This window comes from Puma concolor, unplaced genomic scaffold (assembly GCF_028749965.1).
Source record: "Puma concolor isolate L17-30 unplaced genomic scaffold, mPumCon1.1.hap2 unalloc_scaffold_40, whole genome shotgun sequence".
Lineage (NCBI taxonomy): Eukaryota > Metazoa > Chordata > Mammalia > Carnivora > Felidae > Puma > Puma concolor.
The window spans coordinates 256,472-278,971 of NW_028240248.1; the positions used below are offsets into that span (position 1 = coordinate 256,472).

General features: G+C 67.2%; 1 protein-coding gene across 1 annotated transcript in view; it reads left to right on the plus strand.

Moving 5' to 3' along the window:
* Positions 1 to 22,500, plus strand: part of LSP1 (lymphocyte specific protein 1) — a 36,997-nt gene that overhangs the window by 10,454 nt on the left and 4,043 nt on the right. The window contains exons 2-10 of the mRNA XM_086696527.1: positions 15,231 to 15,365; positions 18,049 to 18,216; positions 19,955 to 20,150; positions 20,500 to 20,592; positions 20,862 to 20,905; positions 21,075 to 21,156; positions 21,613 to 21,747; positions 22,084 to 22,161; positions 22,312 to 22,417. Of these exons, the coding sequence (XP_086552653.1) occupies positions 15,231 to 15,365; positions 18,049 to 18,216; positions 19,955 to 20,150; positions 20,500 to 20,592; positions 20,862 to 20,905; positions 21,075 to 21,156; positions 21,613 to 21,747; positions 22,084 to 22,161; positions 22,312 to 22,404 (1,024 nt within the window). The 3' untranslated portion in view covers positions 22,405 to 22,417. The remainder of the gene's footprint in view (positions 1 to 15,230; positions 15,366 to 18,048; positions 18,217 to 19,954; positions 20,151 to 20,499; positions 20,593 to 20,861; positions 20,906 to 21,074; positions 21,157 to 21,612; positions 21,748 to 22,083; positions 22,162 to 22,311; positions 22,418 to 22,500) is intronic.

Here is a 22,500-nt window from a genome sequence, read left to right on the forward strand (position 1 = left end):
CCGCCTTGTCCGGTCACTCGCCCGCGAGCATTCTCTAGTGAGTCACGGCGACTAAGCCCAACCAGAGGAACAGTGGGCTGGGCTGCACCTCCCGGGCCTTGGCCAGCGCATGGGGGCAGGGGGCCCACTGGCCAGGGCACCGCACTGACCTTGTGCCCACCGGCCACCCTGGGAGCGTGCTCTCTGGTACCCGCACCGGGGGCTGGCCGTGTTTGTCTCTGCCTCTGGGGTCTCCCTGCTCTGAGCTCCCGGGGTAGTCCGGGCAGGGGCCGGGGCGGGCAGGGGCTCCCCATTTGGGGAGCTGAGAGGATTCCCCCTCGAGGTGATCAGTGGAGCAGAGAGCTGGGCATAAACAAGGGAAAACTGGAGAACCAGGAGGGAGGGGAGGGAGGGAGGGGGAGGGAGGGAGGGGAGAGAGGGAGAAGAGGAAGGGAGGGGAGAGGAAGGGAGGGGAGGGAGGGAGGGGGAGGGAAGGGAAACAGAGATAGGGGCAGAGAGAGCCACAGAGGGAGAGGAGAGGAGCAGGGGCTGAGTGTGGGAGCAGGGAGGGATGGGGGGGGGGCGGCTGGCGAGGAAGGAGCCGAGAGCCCAGGCCAGCTGGGGCAGGGCAGGGGGGCTTGATCCAAGACGTCCATAAGGAGAGGACCAGTGGGCTGGCCAGGCCAGGCCCAGGACGAGGAGAGAGGCAGGGAGGGATGGAGAGGCAGATGTGGGGGAGGGGGAGGAGGAGGAGGGTGGGAGATACCCTGCAAGTAGCAGGGATGAGCTGCAGGGGGCTGGAGAGTGAGTGAGGCCAGCGGCCGCCAGGTGACTGAGGGGACAGGATGCCCATCACAGGCCGCTGAGGTCCCGCTAAGCCCCAGAGCTGCTGGGCTGGAGGGTTTTCTCTCTGACATTTTTACTAGTCTCGGAAGGAGGGGGAGGGGGAGGGGGAGGAGGCCGAGGGGGGAGAAGGGGGCTGGGGGGAACAAAAGGGAAACGGCTGCTAGGCGTCCTGAAGGGGAGACCCACAGAGCGCGTGAGGCCGCACAGACGGGGGGGGGGGGGGCGGGGGGGGGGACAGGGGCACCCGGCTCCCCGGGGGCAGCCAGCAGGGAGCCAGCCCCGGAGACACCCCCCCCCCCCGGTGGAGAGACACAGGTCACAGACAGGCAGAGGGGGAGAGCAGACGTGGGAGGGGCGTCAGAGGCAGAGAGACCAGACAGCCAGACAGAGGGAGCGACAGCTCGGATCCAGGGACAGGGACAGGGGACGAGGGAGCAAAGGAGGGGACGGGAGAGAGAAAGAAGAGAGGAAGGGGGGAAGGGGTCCCAGTGGAGGAGGAGGAGCAGGGGGGAGGGCAGCAGACAGAGGCCGGCAGCCTTTGAAGAAGGAGCAGCCGCGTCCCCCGGGGCTGGGGTCAGGCCAGAGTCGCCGGGCCGGCGGCATGAGTGGCTCTGCCTCCTGAGGAGAAGTTCCAGCAAACGGGGCCTGGAGAACCTCGTGAGGTAGGTGCCCCCCGGCCCGGGCTGGGGCAGGGCGGGCAGGACCGGGGCGCCGTGGGCAGGGTGTGGGCCGTGCGCACGTGCGCCGGCCGCTGTTAGTTCGGCTCCCGCCGGCCGCGCGCCCTCCTTCTCTCCCACCTGCACACCCGCCTGGCCTCGGCCGGGCCGCGGTCTCCCCGGAGACCTTCTCCTGGCCCTGGGGCCTCCGCCCCGGCCCGCCGCTCCCAGGGCAAGAAGTGGGCCTCCAGCACCGCTTCCGAGGCCTTGATGTGCTCCCGCCGGCCCCTGGGGACCACCTGTGACCCTTGCTTACAGACGAGGGAGCCGGACTCTGCGGCCAACACTCGACACCACCCCCCGTAGCGCACCAGCCCTGCGTGGGAGGTGCCACAGGGCCGTGTGTGAGCGCTTGGGCCTCAGAGGCAGATTTTCCCCAGCTGAAACCCTGCCTCCTGCATCGTAGGGCTTTGGTCCGGGACCCTGTCCTCCCTGGACCTCAGTTTCCCCCTTTGTAAAGTAGTGGTCTGCTGGTACCTACCCCGAAGAGGACGAGAGAGAGAGCAGAGGCAAAGGGCCAGAGGTGGGCTCAGAGCCCCGGCTCCATGCCACGGGCCTCTCGTGGCCTCACTCTGAGCCACCTGCAATGTCCTTCCTCCTCCTCTACCCTTCCGGGCGTCTAAGGCCTAGCTGAAATGCTGCCTCCTCCATGCAGCCTGCCTTGGCTTCTCCTTTGACGGCATGGAGCGTGCTGGGCAGACTGCAAGCTCCTGGAGGGAGAGACAGGCATCTCAGCGCTCCCAGCTCCACCCAAGCCCTGACTCCGGGAAGGAGGAGGGACAAGGTGTGCGGGTCGGCTGAGAGCAGCCGGGACCCCTCCAGCTCGGGACAGTCGGGTCCCTCAGACCCTGAGTGATGGCTCTCTCCCGGCCCCACGCAGGCATGGCTCCGGGGCCCCCTGCTCCAGGGTCAGGACACGCTCCCTTGCAGCCACCCGCCCCCCACCCCCCCCACTCGTTAGGTGGACCCCCACGAGTCAGCTGCCGGGCTTCACGTGTGTTCTTTTCTGGCTCTGCCAGGCCCGCCCCTGAGCGGCTGACCAGGGGACCCTCGTGCCGGACCATGCGTCTCAGGTGGGCCTCCTCCTCCCTGCCCAGCTGGGATGTGGCCACCCAGGGGTCGCTGCTGCTGTCCCCATCCAGAAACTTCTGTGGCCAGAGGACCAAGGGGCACCGGGGGTTCAAGCCCGGGGCTCACCGCGCTGCTTAACAAGTGGGGAAACTGAGGCCCAAGAGGGCAGTTGTACCGTACATCGGGGATGACAGAAGGAGCCGCGACGCGGGCTGGGCCCACGTCCTTCGTCGCAGGGAGGGTGTGGGCCACAAACACCTGTCCGGTGGTAACCGTGGCTCCGTTCCGAAACCCAGCGTCAAGCTGCTGTCCTGGGTGAGCAGGGGACACCCCTGGAGGCACCGATGGGGCACGGCAAGTGTGGCACCAGCTCAGCCGAGAGTGGGGGCCGGGCCGGTGCGCGGGCCTGGAGCCCCCAGAGGACCTGGACCGGGGAAGGTGGGCCTGCAGAGGCCAGTGGGGCAGAGACAGAAGGAAGCGGCCCTTTGGGCCCCCTCGTGGGGGGCGTGGGGGGCGGGGTGGAGGGCAGGCGAGAGCGTCTCCCAAAGAATAACGTGGGGGCGTCTGTCGCACCCCGGCGAGCCAGTCGCACACCGCACACGGGGACGTTCACGGAGGCACACGGACCCGCACGGCTTCCAGGCCCAGCCACGGCCGGCTTACACCCCCACGCCGTGGACCGAGAGGCCGGGCGGCCGGTGGCATCCCCGCTGCCCTCACTGAGATTAGTGTCTCCCGCGTCTTGGCCGTGACTCCCTGAAGCTGGGCAGACGACCTTGTCCTCGTTTGACCGACAGAAAACCAGGCGCAGAGAGGCTAGTGACTCCCCCCAGGCCACCCCGGGCGTGGGGGACCCTGCACCCCCCCCCCGGGCCCCGTGCTTCACCGAAATCCTTCGCCATGGACCTCCTGGGTGCGGGGTGGGAAGGGGGGCGTTGGAGGCGGTGCCCCTCGCGGTGACAAGCTCCAGAGGCACGTGCGTGGAGCCGGCTGGGGTGGGTGTAAATTGAATCAGTTTAAGCAGGCTAAAAACGGGCCCGGGCAGGGGGCCTCGTCCCCGTGCCCCTCCCCGTACCCTTGGCACGGCTTGGCACAGTCCTTGCGGCACGTGGGGGTCCTCCTCAGCTGTCCAAGCTTCAGGGGGGCAGGGCCAGCTGGGGACCACTCCCTCCTCCTGCAGCCCCCAGCCCAGCTCTACCCCCCTTACAGGTGGCTCCCTCCTGTTGCCCCCGGGGTGACGGGGGATCTAAAGCTCTGCCCGGGCCCACCTTGGGCCAGGCCCGCATTAGCGATGACCGGGGGGCAGCAAGGGGACCCTGGGCGCCCTCACTTCCACAGGCCGCCTAAATTCTGGGCTGCCTTCCCCGGGTTAACAGTCTTTGGGAGCCTGGCTTTCTGAGGCGGCGGCCTGGCTGGCACAGCCCAACGGGGCTGGCTGGGTCACCCTGCTGGCGTCCTTATCGGCGTTTGGGCTCCCAGTCTCCCAGGGAGGCTCTCCGGGCTGGAGGAGCCTGGCACAAGTCCCTGTGCCCACGCCTGCCCCCCACCCCCGACAGCCTTCAGGCCTGCCCCCGCCCCGGGGGACGCCAGGCCCGGGAGGCCTCTGGGGACCCCTGTGTGGCCAGCAGGGCAAGGGATGGGGCTGGCCCAAGGAGGCGATGGGTGGGGGAGGCCAGGCCTCCAAACCAGGTTCCAAAGAGGCGTGGCTCCCTCAGGCCCACCCAGGGCCCCAGATGGGAGGGGGCTGCCCTTGCCCCTGGCAGAGCCCCGGTGTCTGGTGGGTGGTGCTGCCCTGGGACCAAGCAGTCTGTCGGCCAGAGCCGCCCCAGGAACCCCAGCGAGCTGGCATCGCGGGGGTGTGGGGACTGAGCGGCCCAGCCCCCTGGGCAGGACGTCAGGGCCAGAACCCAGAGCACTGAGGTTCGGGCCAGGCTCCAGTCCCGTCCCTCGAACCAGAGCGGGACAGGGCGGCGAGCAAGCAGCAGCCTGGGCGCTCGGGCACCTGTGGGCTCGCCACCCCCCCACGCCCCTGCTGCAGCATCGAGAGGGCACCCGTGGGCTCATGGGCCCCGAGGGGTGGCTGGAGAGGCCACGGCTCCCAGGAGCGCCTCGTCTAGCTCGGACTGGCTCTGCACAGGTTGGTGGCCGGGGGCCGACCCACACAGGTGTCCAGGGCAAGTGGGAGCTGGTGGGGGGGTAGCCCTGGGCGGCCCCCGGGGGCAGGGAGAATGCGGGATCTGGCGGTGGCCCACCCTGGAAGGTGAGAGCGTGGCTGTGAGGGGCATTGCCCACCCAGGAAGGAGAGGTCCGGACGCGGGTTTGACACGAGGCTGGGGCCGGGGCGTCGTGTGCCCGTGGTCTGTGAGGCTCTTCTAGAGAGTGTCCTGCAGGCGTGGGGACAAGGCCATGGAAAGAGAAAGGAGGTGAGAGACAGGGAAGGGGATAGGGAGGAGGGGGCGAGGGCAGGAGGTCTCCACGAAGGCATAAAGAGGGCGTGCAGGGATGGAGACGTGATGGGGACGGGGACAGGATGGGGACAGGAGGGGACAGGATAGGGAAGCAAAGAGGACAGGGACAGGATGGGACAGGACAGGCATAGGAGAGGGATAGAGGGGGAGAAGACAAGAGAGGACAGAGACAGGACAGAGTAAGGACAGGACAGGATGGGACAGTGGGACGGGATGGGGACAGGATGGTGGGCAAGAGGAGGGAGAGGTCGAATGAAAGCAAAAAAGAGGGAAAGGATGAACGAGGCAGGGGACGGGGTGAAGGCGTCGTGGAGGCTCATCAGCCCCTCCCACGTGTCCCCTCCCAAGTGTCTCCTCCACATTGTCTCTCCTACGTGTCCCTTCCCACGTGTCCCCTCCTGCGCTGCCCCTCCCATGTGTCCCCTCCCATGCTGTGCACCCCCCCATCTGCCCCACATTGGCCCATGCTGTCTGTTCCACACTCTCCACACTGTCCCCTCCAACACTATCCACCCACACTGTCCCACCCTGTCTCCTCCCACACTGTCTCTCCTCTATTGTCCCTTTCCATGCTGTCTGCCCCATGCTGTCCCCTCCACACTGTCCTCTCTCACATTGTCTCTCTCATACTGTCCCCTCCCATGCTGTCTGTCCCATGCTGTCCACCCCCACTGTCTGCCCCACACTGCTCTCCCCACGCTGTCCCCTCCCACGCTGTCCCCTCCCACACTGTCCCCTCTCACATTGTCTCTCCCATGCCATCCCCTCCCACGCCGTCCTCGTGAAGCGGCAGAGGGCAGGAGGCCCCAAGGGCCAGAAGGTCTGGGAGGAGGTCTGGGGCGGCCAGTCTAGCACCTGCGGCTGTTCACCGGGGAGATGGGAGGGGCCGGAACGGGCAGGAAGGAAGGAGGGAAGGCCAGTGAGGCCAAAAGAAGGGGGACAGGAGAGGAGAGGGGCTGCGGGCGGGGCTGCGTCTCCCCTGAGCGGGGCAGACTCCCTCTCGACCCTCCGGGTGCCCTGCACCAGCCGGCAGCACCTGTGCGCTTGGAGCCCCAGGTCAGACGCCACACTGATCAGCCTCAGTTCTCCCTCCTGCAACAGCCCCAGATCCCGCCCGTTGTCCTCAGGGACAGACACCGGGACAGGTCTCGCCCGACTCAGCCAGCGGGCCGCCCCAAGCCCGGCCCCGCGTGCCCCTCCGTGTGGATAAGGAAGCTGAGGCTCAGGGAGGGTTCGAGGCCCGGTGGCGGGGCAGCGAGGGTCTGCAGGATTAAGGGGCACACGGCCAGGAGCTGTCACGGCAGGACCGAATGGGGGCCAGTCCAGGGGCACAGCCCCGGCTCCTGTTCTGCCATGCCCCCCCTGGGCCCCCAGGATACTCAGTCCCAGGGGCTGGAGCACCTCAGAGGAGGGGCTGGGGGCGGGGGCAGGTGGCAGAAATGGCCCTGGCAGTGTCCAGCACAGGTCAGGCCGCTCCGTGCACTTGGGGGCTCTCCGGGGAGGCAGGGCCGGGAGCCAATGGCAGGCGGCTGAGCCAGGCTGCATCCGGGGACGGGGGCGGGCAGCCGGGCTTTGAGACCCGGGATGACAGCCATTTGGGCACTGACTGGGCAGAGCCGGGCGCGGGGCCCTCGGGGTGCGCGGAAGACCAGGGTACGACCCGGCAGGGGGATGGGGACAGGGCGGCAGAGGCCCCTGCCGGTGCCAGCCACCAGTCGCGTGTCATGGAACGTGCCAAAGCCCAGCCTCGTGAGTGCTCCGAGCCCTGTGCCAGGCGGTCCCAGCCCGGCTCGGGAGCGCCTGGCTTCCCTGGAGGGCCGTCCAGCGCCAGGAGGAGCCGGGGGGCCGGGACTGGAGGTGAGGCCGGGGCCACCAGGCAGCCGTGGGGGGGGGGTGTGGGGACCGTGGGGTCGGTCCCACACACGGCCCGGAGGCGTGGGCAGGGGCAACTCGCTGACGCAAAGGATGCGGAGGGCGGGAGCGGGGGTGCCTGGGTGTCTCCAGGACACTTGGCCCGGACCCGGCAGCACTGTGGTCAGTGACTCGGAGAAGAGTCACAGCAAGTGCAGTGTGCTGGGCAGAGGGAGGGACGGTGAGCCCGGGGCCAGTGCCCGTCTCTGCCACGCCAGCATCCCACAGGCAGGGCGAGCCGGGGGGAGGGGGCGGCCTCGCTCTCTGACCCCAGGCCCGGAGGGGCAGGCCAGCCAGAGCAGACGGGGGCAGAGATGTGGAAGAGCCGCGGTGCCGGGGCAAGGAGGCTGACGGCGGAGCACATCACAGGAGGTAGGGTACCCAGCAAGAGGGAGGTGACGGCCAGCCAGAGGGACATCAAGCTTGGTTCTGGACCTCACTGTGGGGCAGAAGGGGACAGTCCCCGATCCAGACTCTGGGAACCAAGGGAAACCTGGGATAGAAGGACTTGGAGGCAAAGCCCCCACAAGGAAGGTTTCCGGGACACAGACTCTGTCTCCCTCGAGCCGGAACCCTCTGCCAGCGAGCAGGCACCTGGGCGACAGAGACTCCCCGGCACAGCCGCCTTCCGGTCGGGCCATTTGGGCACATGATGAGGGTCCACCCAGCTGGCCCGGATGCCCTGGGGACCGCTGGTGGGACTGCCCTGCCCTGGGCTGGGTCGCCCTGACTGGCATTGAGGGTCTGGGGCGAAGCCGGGCCCTGCACGGGGTGTCGGGGGAGAGGCCCGTCCGCCCCAGGGAGCCTGGGTGGCTCACATGCTGGAGGGCGGCAGTGGGCAAGGCAGGGACCAGGAGAGCAGCTTAGTGGGGGGGGCGTGTGAGCAGGGAGGGAGGAAGGGAACCCCAAGGAACGGGTGCTCTCCCCACACCGCTTTCTCCCGGAGGGGCGCCTGAGCGGGATGTGCTGGGACTGGGGGTCACCCAGGAGGGGCGTGGCTCTCCATCTGGACCGGGGGGGATGGGAGCAGAAAGGAGGGCTGGCCCGCACGCTGCTTTGCTGCCCCTTCCTCTCCGACGGGCCTCTGCCCGCCATGTCGACCACCACCGGGCATGGGCACCAGGGACCCTGTCCCGAGAGGACTTCCTGCCGGCCAGTCCCCAATGGCTTGGAATAGGGGCCCTCGCCTGTGGTCCCTGAGCCACACCTTGGGCGCAGCGCTGGCTTTCTTGGAAGCTCTAAGGTCCACAGGTGCAGGGACCTCACTGTGGGCCCTGTCACCTGACGGGATAGAGAGCTGTTTGAAGAGGCGGGTGGGGACAAACAGGGGACAGGCCACTCCAGGCCCACGAGCAGGGGAGGGGGGTGGGGACAGCGGTGGCAGTGGCTGAGGTCTCTTGCCTCCTTTTCCCAGGAGGAGACCTCTCAGCTCCCCTCTTCGGCTGTGAACTGGGGTGGCCGTGCCCCCTAAGTGGGGTGAGAACCGGGTGGCATCTTGAGGCCCGAGGTGGGGGGGCATCCCGGGCCAGGTAGGGTCTGGAGCTGGTGCTCCTCGGGGGACCCCGGTGACCTGAGGGCCAGGGCAGAGGCGGCCCTCCCTGATCTGCCCCCGGGGCTGGCAGAGAAAGATGGGCAGAAAGGGGATTCCTTGGCTTTGGGGGCTCTGTGGGGCAGCTAGGGGGTTTCCCCAAACAAGAGCCCCCCCCCAAGTGCCACCCCACTGGGGGAAGATGAGGGCTGTTGGGCAAGGAGGCCCAGTGAGGGCCCCGCGGAGGTGACACGGTGGTTGAGGGGGTGCTGGCCTCGACGGCGAGAAGGGGATGCCCAGGCAGAAGGTGGGCTCGGCTGGGGGCTCGGGGCTGATGAGGGTGTAAAGGATCCTGGTGGAGGAGCCGCTCTGGCCTCCCTCCCCTCCCCGCCCGCCCTGGGCAGGGCTCCGAAGGCCCAGAGCCCCCCCGCCGGGCTGGCGGGTGGCTGGGAAGGAGCGAAGGTCCCTCCTCTCAGCCCTGGCCTAGGCCCCGGGGCAGGTGGAGCAGGGCCCCCAGAGGCCGCGGCTGTGCCCCGCATCCCCCAGCACTAGGCCGGTGTCCTGGAGGAGGCCCCAGCCCGGGGGGCCTCTGTCCCTCCCCGCTCGCCAGGGCGGCCTGTGCCCCCAGCCTGTGCCTTTCTCTCTGTGAGCAGGTTGGTGTCCCCTCCTCTGGGGAGACTTCTTAGATGGGACCTGCCCACCAGGACCAAGAGGGAGGTGGTGCGGGGGCAGGCCGGGTCGGCCGACGGTGCCATCCAAGCGGAAGCGGGAGTTGGGGTGGCCTGGGAAGCGGTCTTGGGTCACACGGTGCCGCACCCCTTTTTACAGCCGGAGAGCTGAGGCTGGGCCTGGGGTCTCACCCTGGGCGGGGGGGGGGGGGGGTCAGAGAGACCAAAGCCACAGCCCTGCCCTGGTCCCAGCCCCTCCACCTGGGCTGGCGGGCTGTGTGGTTGCTTCCCTTTGGCCTTCAGCCCATCCCCCCCTTCACCCCTTCAGCCTTCACCCCATCACCCCAGGGAAGTCAACAGCCTCCCCCCCCACCTGTGTCCCCTGCAGCTGCCTTCCACTGAGCTCCTCCCTGCTCAGAACCTCCTGGGACCCCCAGAGTCCCTAGCTGCTCTGCCTTGGGTCTTCCAGAGACCTAACAGGACCCTCAGGCCCCTGGGCCCTGCCTTGTTAATGCTGCCCCCTCTGGGAGCAACCACAAAGGGGAGGGGCAAGAAGGATTGAACTCCTGCACAGCTGGGCGGAGCTGCTTGAGGTGCCAGCCTGTGAGGGGGAAAACGGGGGAGGAGGAGGAGAGGAAGAGGAGGAGGGGAGGAGGGGAGGAGGGGAGGAGGAGGGGGGGAGAAGGGGGAAAGAGGAGGGGGGGAGGTGAGGAGGAGGAGGGGAGGGGAGAGGAGGAGAGGAGAAGGAGGGAGGGAGGGGGAGGAGGAGGAGGGGAGGGGAGAGGAGGTAGGGAGGAAGAGGAGGAGAGAAGGAGAGAAAAGGAGGAGAGGAGGAAGGGAGAGGGAGGAGGAGGGGAGGGGGAGGGGGAAGAGGAGGAGGAGGGGAGGAGAGGAGGAGTAGGGAGGGAGGGGAGGAGGAGGAAGGGGGGAGGAGGGGAGGCAGGGAGGAAGAGGAGGAGGAGAGGAGGAGGAGAGAAGAGGAGGAGGAGGAGGAGGAGGGGAGGAGGGGGAGGGGAGGAGGGGGGAGGAGGGGAGGAGGAGGAGGGGAGGAGGGGAGGAGGAGGAGGAAGGGAGAGGGAGGAGGAGGAGGGGAGGGGAGAGGAGGAGAGGAGAAGGAGGGAGGGAGGGGGAGGAGGAAGAGGGGAGGGGAGGAGAGGAGAAGGAGGGGAGGGGGAGGAGGAGGAGGAGGGGAGGAGGAGGAGAGAAGAGGAGGAGGAGGGGAGGGGGGAGGAGGAGTGAGGGAGGGGGAGGAGGAGGAGGGGAGGAGAGGAGGAGGAGAAGAGAAGTAGGGAGGAGGGGAGGAGGAGAGGAAGAGGAGAGAAGAGGAGCAGAAAACGGGAGGACAGGAGGAGGCGGGAGGGAGGGGGAGGAGAGGAGAGGAGGAGGAGGGAGGGGAGGAGAGGAGGAGGGGAGGTGAGGAGGGGAGGGGAGGAGGGGAGGCAGGGGGGAAGAGGAGGAGGAAAGGAGGAGGGGAGGGGGAGGAGGGGGGAGGGAGGCGGAGGGGGAGGAGGGGGGAGGGAGGCGGAGGGGGAGGAGGGGGGAGGGAGGGGGAGGAGGAGGAGGAGGAGGAGGGGTGGAGAGGAGAAGGAGAGGAGGAGAAGTAGGGAGGAGGGGAGGAGGAGGGGTGGAGAGGAGAAGGAGAGGAGGAGAAGTAGGGAGGAGGGGAGGAGGAGGGAGGAGAGGAGGAGGAGGGGAGGTGAGGAGGGGGGAGGGAGGGGGAGGGGAGGAGGGGGGAGGGAGAGGAGGGGGGAGGGAGGGGGAGGAGGAGGAGGAGGAGGGGTGGAGAGGAGGAGAGGAGGAGAAGTAGGGAGGAGGGGAGGAGGAGGAGGGGGGAGGGAGGCGGAGGGGGAGGAGGGGGGAGGGAGGCGGAGGGGGAGGAGGGGGGAGGGAGGGGGAGGGGGAGGAGGGGGGAGGGAGGGGGAGGGGGAGGAGGGGGGAGGGAGGGGGAGGAGGAGGAGGAGGAGGGGTGGAGAGGAGAAGTAGGGAGGAGGGGAGGAGGAGGGAGGGAGGGGAGGAGGAGGGAGGGAGGGGAGGGAGGGAGGAAGGGAGGAGGAGGGGAGGAGGGGAGGTAGGGAGGAAGAGGAGGAGGAGAAGGGAGGCGGGCAGGAAGGAGGCCTAAGGCCTCGGTGCTCCAGGCCTCTCCCTGTGCCCCAGGCCTCCGATCCCTGGTCACGTGAGACCCTGCTACCCCACTGCTGTCCTGGGCTGCCTGAGCCACCGCGTCCCCAGTTAGCCTGGTTACTCTCCCTAGGTCAGCGGGGTCTCGCCTCACCCGTAGTCCCTCTGTCTCCCCAGGGACTCTGGAGATCTGGAGGCTCCTGTCCCCTCCCGGCCGGGAGCCCTCCCTGCCAGTCTGACTGCATCTCCCCTCCTCCACGCCCACTGGGCCTCCTTCCAGAAAGGACCTGAAGGCTGGCACAGGGCTTCCCGGGGCCGCCTCACGGGGGGCTCAGAGACTCTCCCGTCCGCCTCCCCGCAGCCACCCCTCCGGGGCCACCTGAGCGCTCTGGCCGCTGGCCTTGGCTTGGCTCTTGTACCCTCTCCCTGGCCTACACACTCCGGTTCATCTTTCGGACCCAAGTTCAAGGTCGCCTCCTGGGCTCCCCTGGGCAGCGGGACTGGGCTCGTTGTTGGGGGGGTGGGGGTGGGGGTTGTCTACCTGGGGCAGTGACTTTGAGGAAGCCCGGAGACGCGCCCGGAGACGTGCTGCCGGAGGGGGCACGGCTGGGAGGGCGGTCTGGACCCGTGCCAAGGGCCCTCGGGTGGGGTGTGGGGGGGAGCCGGGTCCCCCCAGCCGCAGCTCCGTGCGCCCACCCCTGGCCCCGGGCAGCAGCGTGCCCCTCCCGCCGCCCCACCCCCCCCACCTGCTCATTTGGGGCCGCCTTCGAGCTCCCCGCTCACCCCCGCTGCCGCCTCTCTGCAAAGACGAGTGACCTCCGGGGCCCTGGTGGTGCCACACCCAGTGCCGTGCCCACAGACCCCTCCCCGGCCCCCCGCCCGCCTCGCATAACCAGTGAGGGGCACCCTCGGAGTTGTGGGGCGTGGGGCTGCCCTCCCCTGAGCTCCCTGACGGGGCCCCCGACCTCTGCCCTTGGGGGCCCGCTCTCTGGGAGTCGGGGACGCTTGCCGTCCTGCTGTCCCCGGAAGCCAAGGCGGAGGAGGAGGAGGAGGCCTCTCCCCGGGCTGGCTCCCCCCCACTGCCACTTCACTCACGGGCTCTACGGCCGCCGGAGGGACCAGTGGCTCTGCAAGTGTCCACCCCGGTCGACGGCGTACAACCCCCTGGGGAGGCGGGGCGCGGAGGGGACCAGAGACCCCGGGGGTGGTCGGTCCGCGGTGGGGCTGACCAGGGCTGCTCCCCCGGCCTCTCTGGCAGCTTCCTCTGGCCGTGTCCGGGACACCTGTGGCCCAGAGGGTCCCCCGCAGACCTGAAGAAAGAGTTCTCCGACGACAGGACTGGCCCTGCCTGGCTGTCCTCCCTTTGGGCCCCCACCCCCAAGCCCGGTGCCCGAGCTCTCCCCTCGAACCTTTAGGCACCAGAGACGGGTGGCCTTTAGGCCTTTAGGCACCGGACAAGCGGCCTGCAGGGGGCAGAGTCAAGCTGGGACCAAACCCTCGCAGGCAGAGAGGAGAGGAAGGAGGTGGGGGCAGCTGCGAGGGCCAGGGCCGGCTCAGGAGCCTATCACGGGACCCTGGTGGGGGGACCGGGGGGCCGCAGACGGAGGAGTGGGGGGCCGGCGCCCCGAGTCGGGGCCGGTAGGCGGTGGACGTGGCAGACGGGGCAGCCCCCGAACGTGGGGACCCCCACTCAGAACGGGGAGCTGGGAGGCGGCCCGGGGCCCCCTGGGCTGTGCGCGCCCCGGTGCACCTGGGTGGGGGGCGAGGCCCCGCGGCGGAGCCCGATGCTGGGGGAGCAGAGCCCCACTCGGCAGCCCCCGGGGCCGAACCCCGGCTGCAAAGAGCCAGAGCAGACACAGGAAATAGCCTAATTGCGTTCGCTAAGGAACACCAAATCCCTTACAGCTGCACGCGGGCTGAGCCAGGGGCCACGGGTGGGGCGGCCATCGCCGGTGTCCTGACAGCTCCGCGGAGCCTGCCAAGGGGTCTGGGCTGCTGGCCGGGGAAGGGGGGCGCCTTTCCCAGGCCAGAGGCCCCCACCCCACCCCAGGAGAGCCGCCCCCTCTCAGTTCCCAGAACGGAGCCCAGCTGTGGAACAGTGAGGGGTGAGGTCACGGGAGGGGCCAGAGGGGCCGCATTACTCACATCCTGGGGCTGGTGGGAGGGGGGAGGCGAGGGGGAGGGCCCCTTGTCCTTGGGCCGCTGGGGCTCCCGGCCCAGGGCTTTGGGGAGACACCAGGAGACCCCTACCCTGTATCCCTTGTCTGCCTGCCCCCCCGCCCCCGCCCCCCCCCGGCCCCTGCCTGTCAGGGCTCCCGGGGCCACGTGCAGATGGCGGGTCGCCGAGGGTGGCCCTCGGAGGGGCCGGCTCACAGGGCCGCTGTCGGGGCGATGGCAAGGACAGCAGAAAACGGGGTCTGGAGCGGGGACCCCGGACCTGCCATTTTGGCCCCGCCTTGTTCCCGCTCGTGAATCCGTGTGCGTGCTGTGGGGTGTTTGGAACCGTGGGTGGAGGGTGGGTGCGCGTGCCACGCTGGCCTGGGTGTCGGGCTCACGGAGGACGTGTGTGTGTGCACGCACATTATTGCCTCGTGTGCACCTGGGCGTGCAAGGGGGGCCGGGCCCGCGTGGGGCTCTTGTGGCCTGGACGTACCGCCCGACAGGTGGACCCCAGAGGATCTGCTCATGTCTGTGTGTGGGGTGACAGGCAACTTGCGGGCTCTGCACTCAGATCTCGGGGCAAGGGTCTGGGGAGCGGGAAGCACGACCCTGGGCCCCGGGGCAACACTTGCCCAGATAACGTGGCCCTGCAGCCTCCGAGCCGAGGGCCCAGGGCAGGATGGGAGCAGGCGTGGGGAAGGAAGGGCTCCCTAGGCCCCCGGGCGTGGGAGCCGAAGGCACTTCTGAGCATCAAGGGTGGGAGACCAGGGGTGCTGCGGGCTGAGCAGGTCTGGAGTCCCAGGTGGCCATGGCGGGGGGCGGTGGGGGGGGGGAGCGGGCCTGGAGCCCAGGGCTGAGGAGGGCCTGGCTTTTGTCTGGGAGGCTCTGGGAAGACCTGGGACAGATTAGATCATGGCTGGCAGGGCTGCTGAGACCATGGAGCCGGCCGTCCCGGCCAAGGGACGGAGTCCCAGAAGGAGCGGGCCGCGGGGTCAGGCGGCGGGCAGCAGCGGGAAGGGACCTAGACCCCAGGCTAGGGCAGTGAGACCTGCAGAGGCAGAGACCAGGACTCCCCTTTCTGGGTCCAGTGGAGCCTGGGTGGTGGGGGAGGCAGGGCCGTGTCGGCGACCCAGGCCCGGGGTGCCCCCGGATGCCGACAGTGTGAGATCTGCTAGGCCAGGGCCAGGGGGACCAGGCTGTGAACCCCTCGTCCCAGGCTGACCTTGTGTCGCCCTTAGTGAGGGACCCCGAGAAGCCACGGGGTCAGCGTGCACCGAGGGAGCTAGCTCTCTGGCTCTGCGGTGGCCTCGGGTCCGTCCTCTGTGAACGGGCCCAGAGAGGTCAGGTTCGGGGTGCAGGCAGCCTCTTCTTGGGGCCCTTGGGGGGGGCAGGAGGGAGTGCCCCAGCCGGGGTACCCGGGCAGGGAGGTGGCTGCCCGGCTGGGTCTGCCCCTGGCCTGACAGTGCCTGATCGGCGAGGCTGCTGCCACCGATTCCAGTGGGGACACGTGGCACCTGTCTGGTACCTGCAGCAGCCGCTTCCCGGGGCCTCGGGGGCCACAGAGCCAGGCCCGCCCGTGTCCCGGCTCTGATTAGGTCCAGGAGGCCTGGCTGCTGGGCGGGGGGTGGGGGGGTTGGGGGGGTGGGGGGGGGGCGGAGGACAGAGGGTCTCAGTCCTGCCTGGACACCAGAGCCCCCTCCACCACCGGGAGGACAGGAGCAGCGGGGTGCAGGCTGAGGCCTGACTGACGCTCCGTGTCCCCCAGGCTCACGACTCAGCGGAGCGCGGAAGATGAGGAGGAGGCCGCCCGCGAGCGTCGCCGCCGGGCGAGGGACAGGGAGCTTCGGGCCCAGGACGAGGACGGCGGCCAGTCCCCCGAGCCGCCGGAGCGGGAGAGCCTGTAAGCCGCCCCCCAGCAGTCCGCCTGGCCCCGCTCCCCAGGGCAGAGGGGAGGCTGGTGGTGGGGCCCTGGGCTAGGGCTCCCGGAGGAGGAGAGTGAGGAGGGGCTCAGCGGGGGTGCGGAGACAGCTTAGGGTGAGGGTCCCTGAAGCCCGAGGCGCCAGTGGAGCCCGCCGGCCGGCCGCAGGGACTCACGTGCGGCCACCCCTCCCAGCCAGCCTCCCAGAGCGCTGACTCAGGCTCTGGCCGCCCTGCGCGGCCCTGGCCCCTGCTTGGACCGACACTGACCCCAGCTGCGTGGCCCTGGCCCCGGAGCCCCCCGCCCAAGCTCCCTGCTGCCGGTGACTCATGGAGGCCACGTCCAACTTGGCGGGCCGCAGGCCGGCTCGTTTCCTCCCTGGGCCCAGGAGGCCTCCGCGGCCGGGCTGGGCTGTTTTTACAATAATGCCCCCCTTCCTCCCGCCCCTGTTTTGTTCCATTTTCTCCGAGTCAGCAGCTCTGGGCGGGGTGGGGTGCTGCAGCGGTCACGGCCCCTCAGGCCAGGTCCTCAGTTTAGATAGCAGGGGCTGGGGGCACATGGGGAGCCCACCAGCACCAGATCCCAGGCCTGCCCTGACGGGGGGGGGGGCGGGGGACAGGGGCTCACCCTGCTGCCCGCGGAGGGAGCAGTCACCAGAGCCCTGGAGGGAGACGTGTCACCCACACACGGGGACCCCAGGGTGACAGCGGAGGCACAGCCCAGCAGTCAGGGGGCCCTAGACGAGTGGAGGAGACACAGCCCAGCTCTTGGGGAGCCTTGGACTGATGAGGGAGGCATAGTTCAGCTCTCAGGAGCCCTAGACTGAGGAGGGAGGCATAGTTCAGCTCTCAGGAGCCCTAGACTGAGGAGGGAGGCATAATTCAGCTCTCAGAGGCCCTAGATGGATGGGGGGGGGGCACAGCCCAACTCTTTGGGAGCACTGAACTGATGGGGGAGGCATAGCCCAGCTCTCAGGGGACTCTAGACCAAGGGAGGAAGCACAGTCCAATTCTCAGGAGGCCCTAGACTGATGGGGGAGCACATCCCAGCTCTCAGGAGGCCCTAGACTGATAGGGGAGGCATAGCCCAATTCTCAGGGGGCCCTAGACTGATAACGGGAGGCCTAACCTAGCTCTCAAGATATCCTAGACTGATGGGGAAGCACAACCCAGCTCTTAGGGAGCTCTCAACTTATGGGGGAGGCATAGCCCAGCTCTCAGGTGGCCCTAGACTGATGGGAGAGGCATAGCCCAGATCTCAAGGGGTCCTAGAGTGATGGGGGAGGCACAGCCCAGCTCTTAGAGAGCCCTAGACTGATGAAGAAGGCATAGCCCAGCTCTCAGGAAGCCCTAGACTGACGGGGGAGTCACAGCCCAGCTCTTATGGGACTCTAGACTGATGAAGGAGGCATAGCCCAGCTCGCAGGGGACTCTAGACTAATGGGAGGGGCAGAGCTTAATTCTCAGGAGGCTCTAGACTGATGAGGGAGACATAGCCCAGATCTCAAGAGGTCCTAGAGTGATGGAGGAGGCACAGCCCAGCTCTTAGAGAGCCCTAGACTGATGAAGGAGGCATAGCCCAGCTCTCAGCATACCAAGACTGATGGAAAAGGCACAGCCCAGCTCCTGGGGAACCCTAGACTGATGGGGGAGGCCCAACCCAGCTCTCAAGGGACCCTAGACTGATGGGGAAGGCATCGCCCTGCTTTCAGGGGAGGCTAGACTGATGGAGGAAGCGTAGCTCGGCTCTCAGGAGGCCCTAGACTAGTGAGAGAGGCACAGCCCAGTTCTCAGGGGACCCTAGACTGATGGGGGAGGCACAACCCAGCTCTCAAGGGATAGACTGATGGGGGAGGCATAGCCCTGCTTTCAGGGGAGCCTAGACTGATGGAAGAAGCATAGCTCAGCTCTCAAGGGACCCTAGACTGATGAAGGAGGCATAGCCCAGCTCTTGGGGAGTCTGAGACTGATGGGGAGGCCCAGCCCAGCCCTTAAGGAGCCCTAGACTGATGGAGGAGGCATCCAGAGCCAGAAATCAGGAGGCTCTAGACTGATGGGGGAGGCACAGCCCAGCTCTCAAGGGACCCTAGACTGATGAAGGAGGCATAGCCCAGCTCCTGGGGAACCCTAGACTGATGGGGGAGGCACAACCCAGCTCTCAAGGGACCCTAGACTGATGGGGAAGGCATCGCCCTGCTTTCAGGGGAGGCTAGACTGATGGAGGAAGCGTAGCTCGGCTCTCAGGAGGCCCTAGACTAGTGAGAGAGGCACAGCCCAGTTCTCAGGGGACCCTAGACTGATGGGGGAGGCACAGCCCAGGTCTTAGCAGGCCCTACACTGATGGAGAAGCACAGCCTAGCTCTGTGGGAACCTTAGTCTCACGAGGGAGATATAGCCCTGTTCTTGGGGAGCCCTAGCTTAATAGGGTCAGACACAAGCTCGGCCTCAGGCAGCTCCAGACTACGAGGAGACACAGTCCTGCCCTCAGGGATTCTCTAACAGCGGGGAGGCTCGGCCCAGCCATGGGTGCTGCCCCTGGCAGACAGGGTCTCCCACCCCTGGAGCCCAGGGTCTGAGGAAGGAAGGAGATGTGGCCAGTGTGTGTAGCGTGCCCCCTGCCCCTCATGGCCCCGTCCAGCTCTGAGCACCCGGCGCTGCTCTTTTAGCCTCAGCCTGAAGCCCTCGGAGGCCCCTGAACTGGATGAGGACGAGGGTTTCAGCGACTGGTCCCAGAAGCCAGAGCCACAGCGGCAGCCCTGGGAGGCCGGGGGGGCCTCCAACAGCGGGGAGCCCCCTCGGAGCGAGAGTCCGGAGGGGCAGCAGGAGGAGAACAGGCAAGTGGGGGTCAGAGGCCGGAGGCAGGGTTACCAGGCCGGGGCGCTCTCCAAGCCCCCAGCCTGTGCCTGAGCAAAGGCCACCGGCCCCGCAAAATGCCCCCCGGGCTGGGAGCAGGGGGAAGGGAGGAAGAGAGCTAGACGGCGGCGGGGCGGCGGGCCGAGGGGCTGCGGGGAGGGGTGGGGAGGAAATCTCATTCCTGGGCTCCCCAGGGCCCCTGGGCCCCATCCAGACCAGCTGCGGCCCGGCCAGGGTGTTGCCACATCAGCACACATCTGCAGCCCACTTACGTAATGGAGGCTCTGCGCCCCTGCCGCCCGCCCGCCCCTTCCTCCCTCGGGGCTGGCTGATCTCCATTCCCACGGAGGGGAGCAGGTATTTCCAGATGTGTGGGCCTGTGAGTTGGCCTGGAGGGACAAGCTTTCCAGATGTGCAGACGTGTTTGCTGGGCTGAACAGGGCAGGAGGGGGTGGGGGCCCAGGGATGGGGGGCTGCTCCGGGAGCTTCACCCCCACCCCAGTTCTGGGGTCTGAGGCACCCTGCAGGCGTGCTCAAGGGCCCCCCACCGTGGGCAGGGTCCAAGCTCTACCCAGGAGCTTCGAGCTTGGGGGACACCACCTCCCGGCCCTTTGAGGCCCCTCTGGTCTCCATCTCTAGCTAGGACCGTCTCCGTCTCCAGTCTTCCAACCACCCTACCAGTAGGCTCCTGCACCCCAGGAGCCAGCTGCCTGGCTGGGGCCCTGGTCCTGGCCACCCCCTGGTCACCGGTGCCCCTGCAGGCCTCATTTTCCCCCATCTGCCTTTGAGACTCAGTGCACCTTCCGAGGTGGGTCTGGGGTCTGCAAGGATGGCCTGTCCCCTCGTGTCCGGTGGCCGCAGCCCTGCCGGCTGCCTCCTCTTTCCCGCCGGCCCCAGGCCACAGCTGTTCCCAACAGCAGGGGGCACTTTGGCTCTTCTGTTGAACCCTCCTGCTCTGCTCACAAGCAAGCCTCCTCCCCACCCCACACCTGCCTGGCCCCGGGACCCGCTGGAGCTGAATGGGCCCTCTGTGTGCCCGGCCGGCTCGCACTGACCCACCTTGGGCGGTGGGCCTGGGTCTGGGCTGGCACCAACACCAAGGGGCGTGAAATCATGGAAAATGCGAGAATTTCTTGCTGGTTCAGTCCTGCTCAAATGCAGAGCCCCGCTGGCTGCCGGAAGGCATGGCCAGTGCAGGCAGCCCCTCTTCTCAAGGGTGCAGTCCTAGCTGTGACCTCGGCCTTTGCCTTGTCCCTTAGCTGATCGTCCCCCAAACCACCCACAGATCCTGCCCCGCTCCTATGCGAAACCCTTCTTCCTCAGGCCCACCTGCCTCCTTCATGGAGCAGGGCAGGAGCAGGCGGGGGGTTGCGGCGGGGGGGGCGCTAAGCCAGCAGGGTGGACACAGACGAGCATGGCCCGGGGGCTGGGGCCCATCCAGAGAGTCTGGAGACCAGGTCCGGCCTCTGAGTGTGAGGCGAGAGGGGGCTGAGGCAGCGGGCCCTGTCCACAAAGGCGCCCCAGGGCTGGAGGGCTGCCTCCAAGGTCCTTGGGCCCACTTCCCCCGATGAGGCTGGGGTCTCAAGATTCCTTGGCACTCAACTGGTCAGACTGCCCCCACCTTTCGGACGGAGAAGCTGAGGTTTGGAAACCCAGAGGGACTCAAACCCAGCAACTGAACGACCTTCACCGGGATTGCATCCCTCCCCTGCCCCCCAGGCCCCATCAGCATGCCTACGGGAGCCAGGGTGGTGATGAGCAGAGTCCAGCCAGAGTCAGCCTGGAGGAGTTGCATCTGAGCCCCAGCTCAGAGCTCCAGGACGGGCCGGAAACAGAGGAGACAGAGCCCAAGAGCCCAGAGGGGACCGTCCAGGGCAGCCTGGGGCCGGCAGAAGCCGAAGAGGCAGACGAGCAGGTGATGGTGGCTCCCTTTGGGGTCCGGGTGCACCCTGCCCCTTGGGCTGGGTCTGTGTCTGCTGACCGTCTGCTCAGCAGGCTGCCCTAGAGGGAGACGCCCCCCCACACCCCAGACTCTGTGGCACCCGCATTCCCAGAGGGAGGAGGGTCTTCGTGACCCTGGGATCAAGCGACTCTCCTCCGGACTCACCAGACCCCACTGCAGAGAATTCGAGAAACAGAGCATGTCAGGGCTGGAAAGGGCCTGAGGCCCAGGGAGGGGAAGATGTTTGCTCCAACAAGTTCCGAATGGGGCAGGAGGGGTGCAAGGGGTGCTCATCGTATAAACTCTGATGTTCTATTCCTAGCACCAGAAACACCAGCAGCCCAGGACGCCCAGCCCCCTGGTCTTGGAGGGTGCTACCGAACAGGGCTCACCTCCCCTGAGCCCCAGCACCAAAGTAGGTCGAGCCCCAGAGCCTGCTGCCTTTTCCTCTTTCCCAGAATCACAGCACCAACCCCACGACAGCCCCAGAGAGGAAGCCACACGGCAGTGCCAGGAACACGAGTACCCCCTGCTCTTTCTCTGCCATCCCCCCAGCCTGGCACTCAGCACATCCCTGAGAAATGAATCAGCGGATGGCTCGATTGGTGGACGGGAGCCACTGGGGCAACGGGGGGGATGGGGGGGCTCTGGCTGGAGACTCACATCTCTGCTTGCCTTCCGCAGCTCATCGACAGAACCGAGTCCCTGAACCGCTCCATCAGGAAGAGGTGAACCTGCTGCTTTCCAGACTAGGACTTGGGGTTCCCCCAGACGGTGTCGAAGAGAGGGGCCTGGGGGCTAGAGATGCAGAGCCCCGAGGGAGCTCTGGTAGGGGTCGGGGTGGGTGTGGAAGCCCAGTGAGGGAGCATGGGGCATGACCCTTCTCCTATCCTCCAGTAACAGTGTGAAGAAGTCCCAACCAGCCTTGCCCATCTCCAAGATTGATGAGCGACTGGAGCAGTACACACAGGCCATTGAGGTATGCTTAGGCCTCCCTTCTCCTGCTGGGTCCCTCCTCTATTCACATACCCATTGTCTCATCCCAACCACACCCCTCCATCCAACCACCACTCGTCCAGACCTACACCTCTCTATCCTACCAATGCCCCTCTCTCCAACAACCCCCCCCCATTCAATCCATGCTCCTCCAGCCCTATGTTCTGAGCAGCATGATAGCGCCACATCTGTCTCTTACCCCACCATATCACCTGTGCTCCTCAGATCAAGAAGGTGTTTCACAAGTACACCCAATGGAGGCACGTGCATTTTTTTTTTTTTCCAGAGTGCCCTGCCCTAGCCCCTTACTGGGAAAGCACTCCTCTGGAAATACAAAGATGTAGAAGAAGTCATGTATTGGAGACCCTCACCCTGGCTTCTCTGACATGTCCCATGTGGCTGTCCACTAAAGTGGTCCTGGGTTTTTCCTCCTCTGCAGACTGCTGGCCGGACCCCCAAGCTAACCCGCCAGCCCTCCATTGAGCTGCCCAGCATGGCTGTGGCGAGCACCAAGAGCCGGTGGGAGACGGGAGAAGTGCAGGCTCAGGCCACTGCCAAGACCCCCTCTTGCAAGGTAACACCCATCCCAGGGTGAGGTGGGGTCCCCTTGGTAAGGCAAGTATGAGGCTGTCTAGGCTGCAGTGTGGGTAGACAGAGCATTGGGATGTTTGGGGGGTGCTCACCGGGCTGGCCCCCAGAGTGGAAGGCCATGTGGGGGAACTGGTGGCCCAGTGCATGTAGGTGGTGCCACTTGCCCTTTCTTACTTCCTCCCCCGGGCTCTCGTACAAGGAAGTGGGTGGGCAGGCCTGGGACCCAGCCGGGCAAGGCTGGACAGGAGAGAAAGGACCACAGCTTTGAGTTCCCTGGTGGAGGGTCTGCACCTGTGACATGTCCTTCCTCTGAACACAGGATATCGTAGCTGGAGACATGAGCAAGAAAAGCCTCTGGGAGCAAAAAGGAGGCTCCAAGACGTCATCGACAATTAAGGTAGGGTCTAAATGTGGCTGATGTAGGGAGGGCGGGTCTAGCAGTTGAAAGCAAAGAGGGGCTATCCTCAGTGCATCTGGGAGGGCTTCCCAGAGGCAGCACCATCTCCGTTCTGCCGCTCTCAGCTTTGCTCTTGGTCACCTCTCCCAGCAGAGCACTCCGTCTGGAAAGAGGTACAAGTTTGTGGCCACCGGACATGGGAAGTATGAGAAGGTGCTTGTGGACGAGGGCTCGGTGCCCTAGGCTGCCCTTCTTGGTGAGTCCGGGGCAGCAGCCCGAGCGTGAGGTGTCGTGTGTGTGGAATGTGTCCTTCTGGGAATGTGGGGCCACGGACAAGGC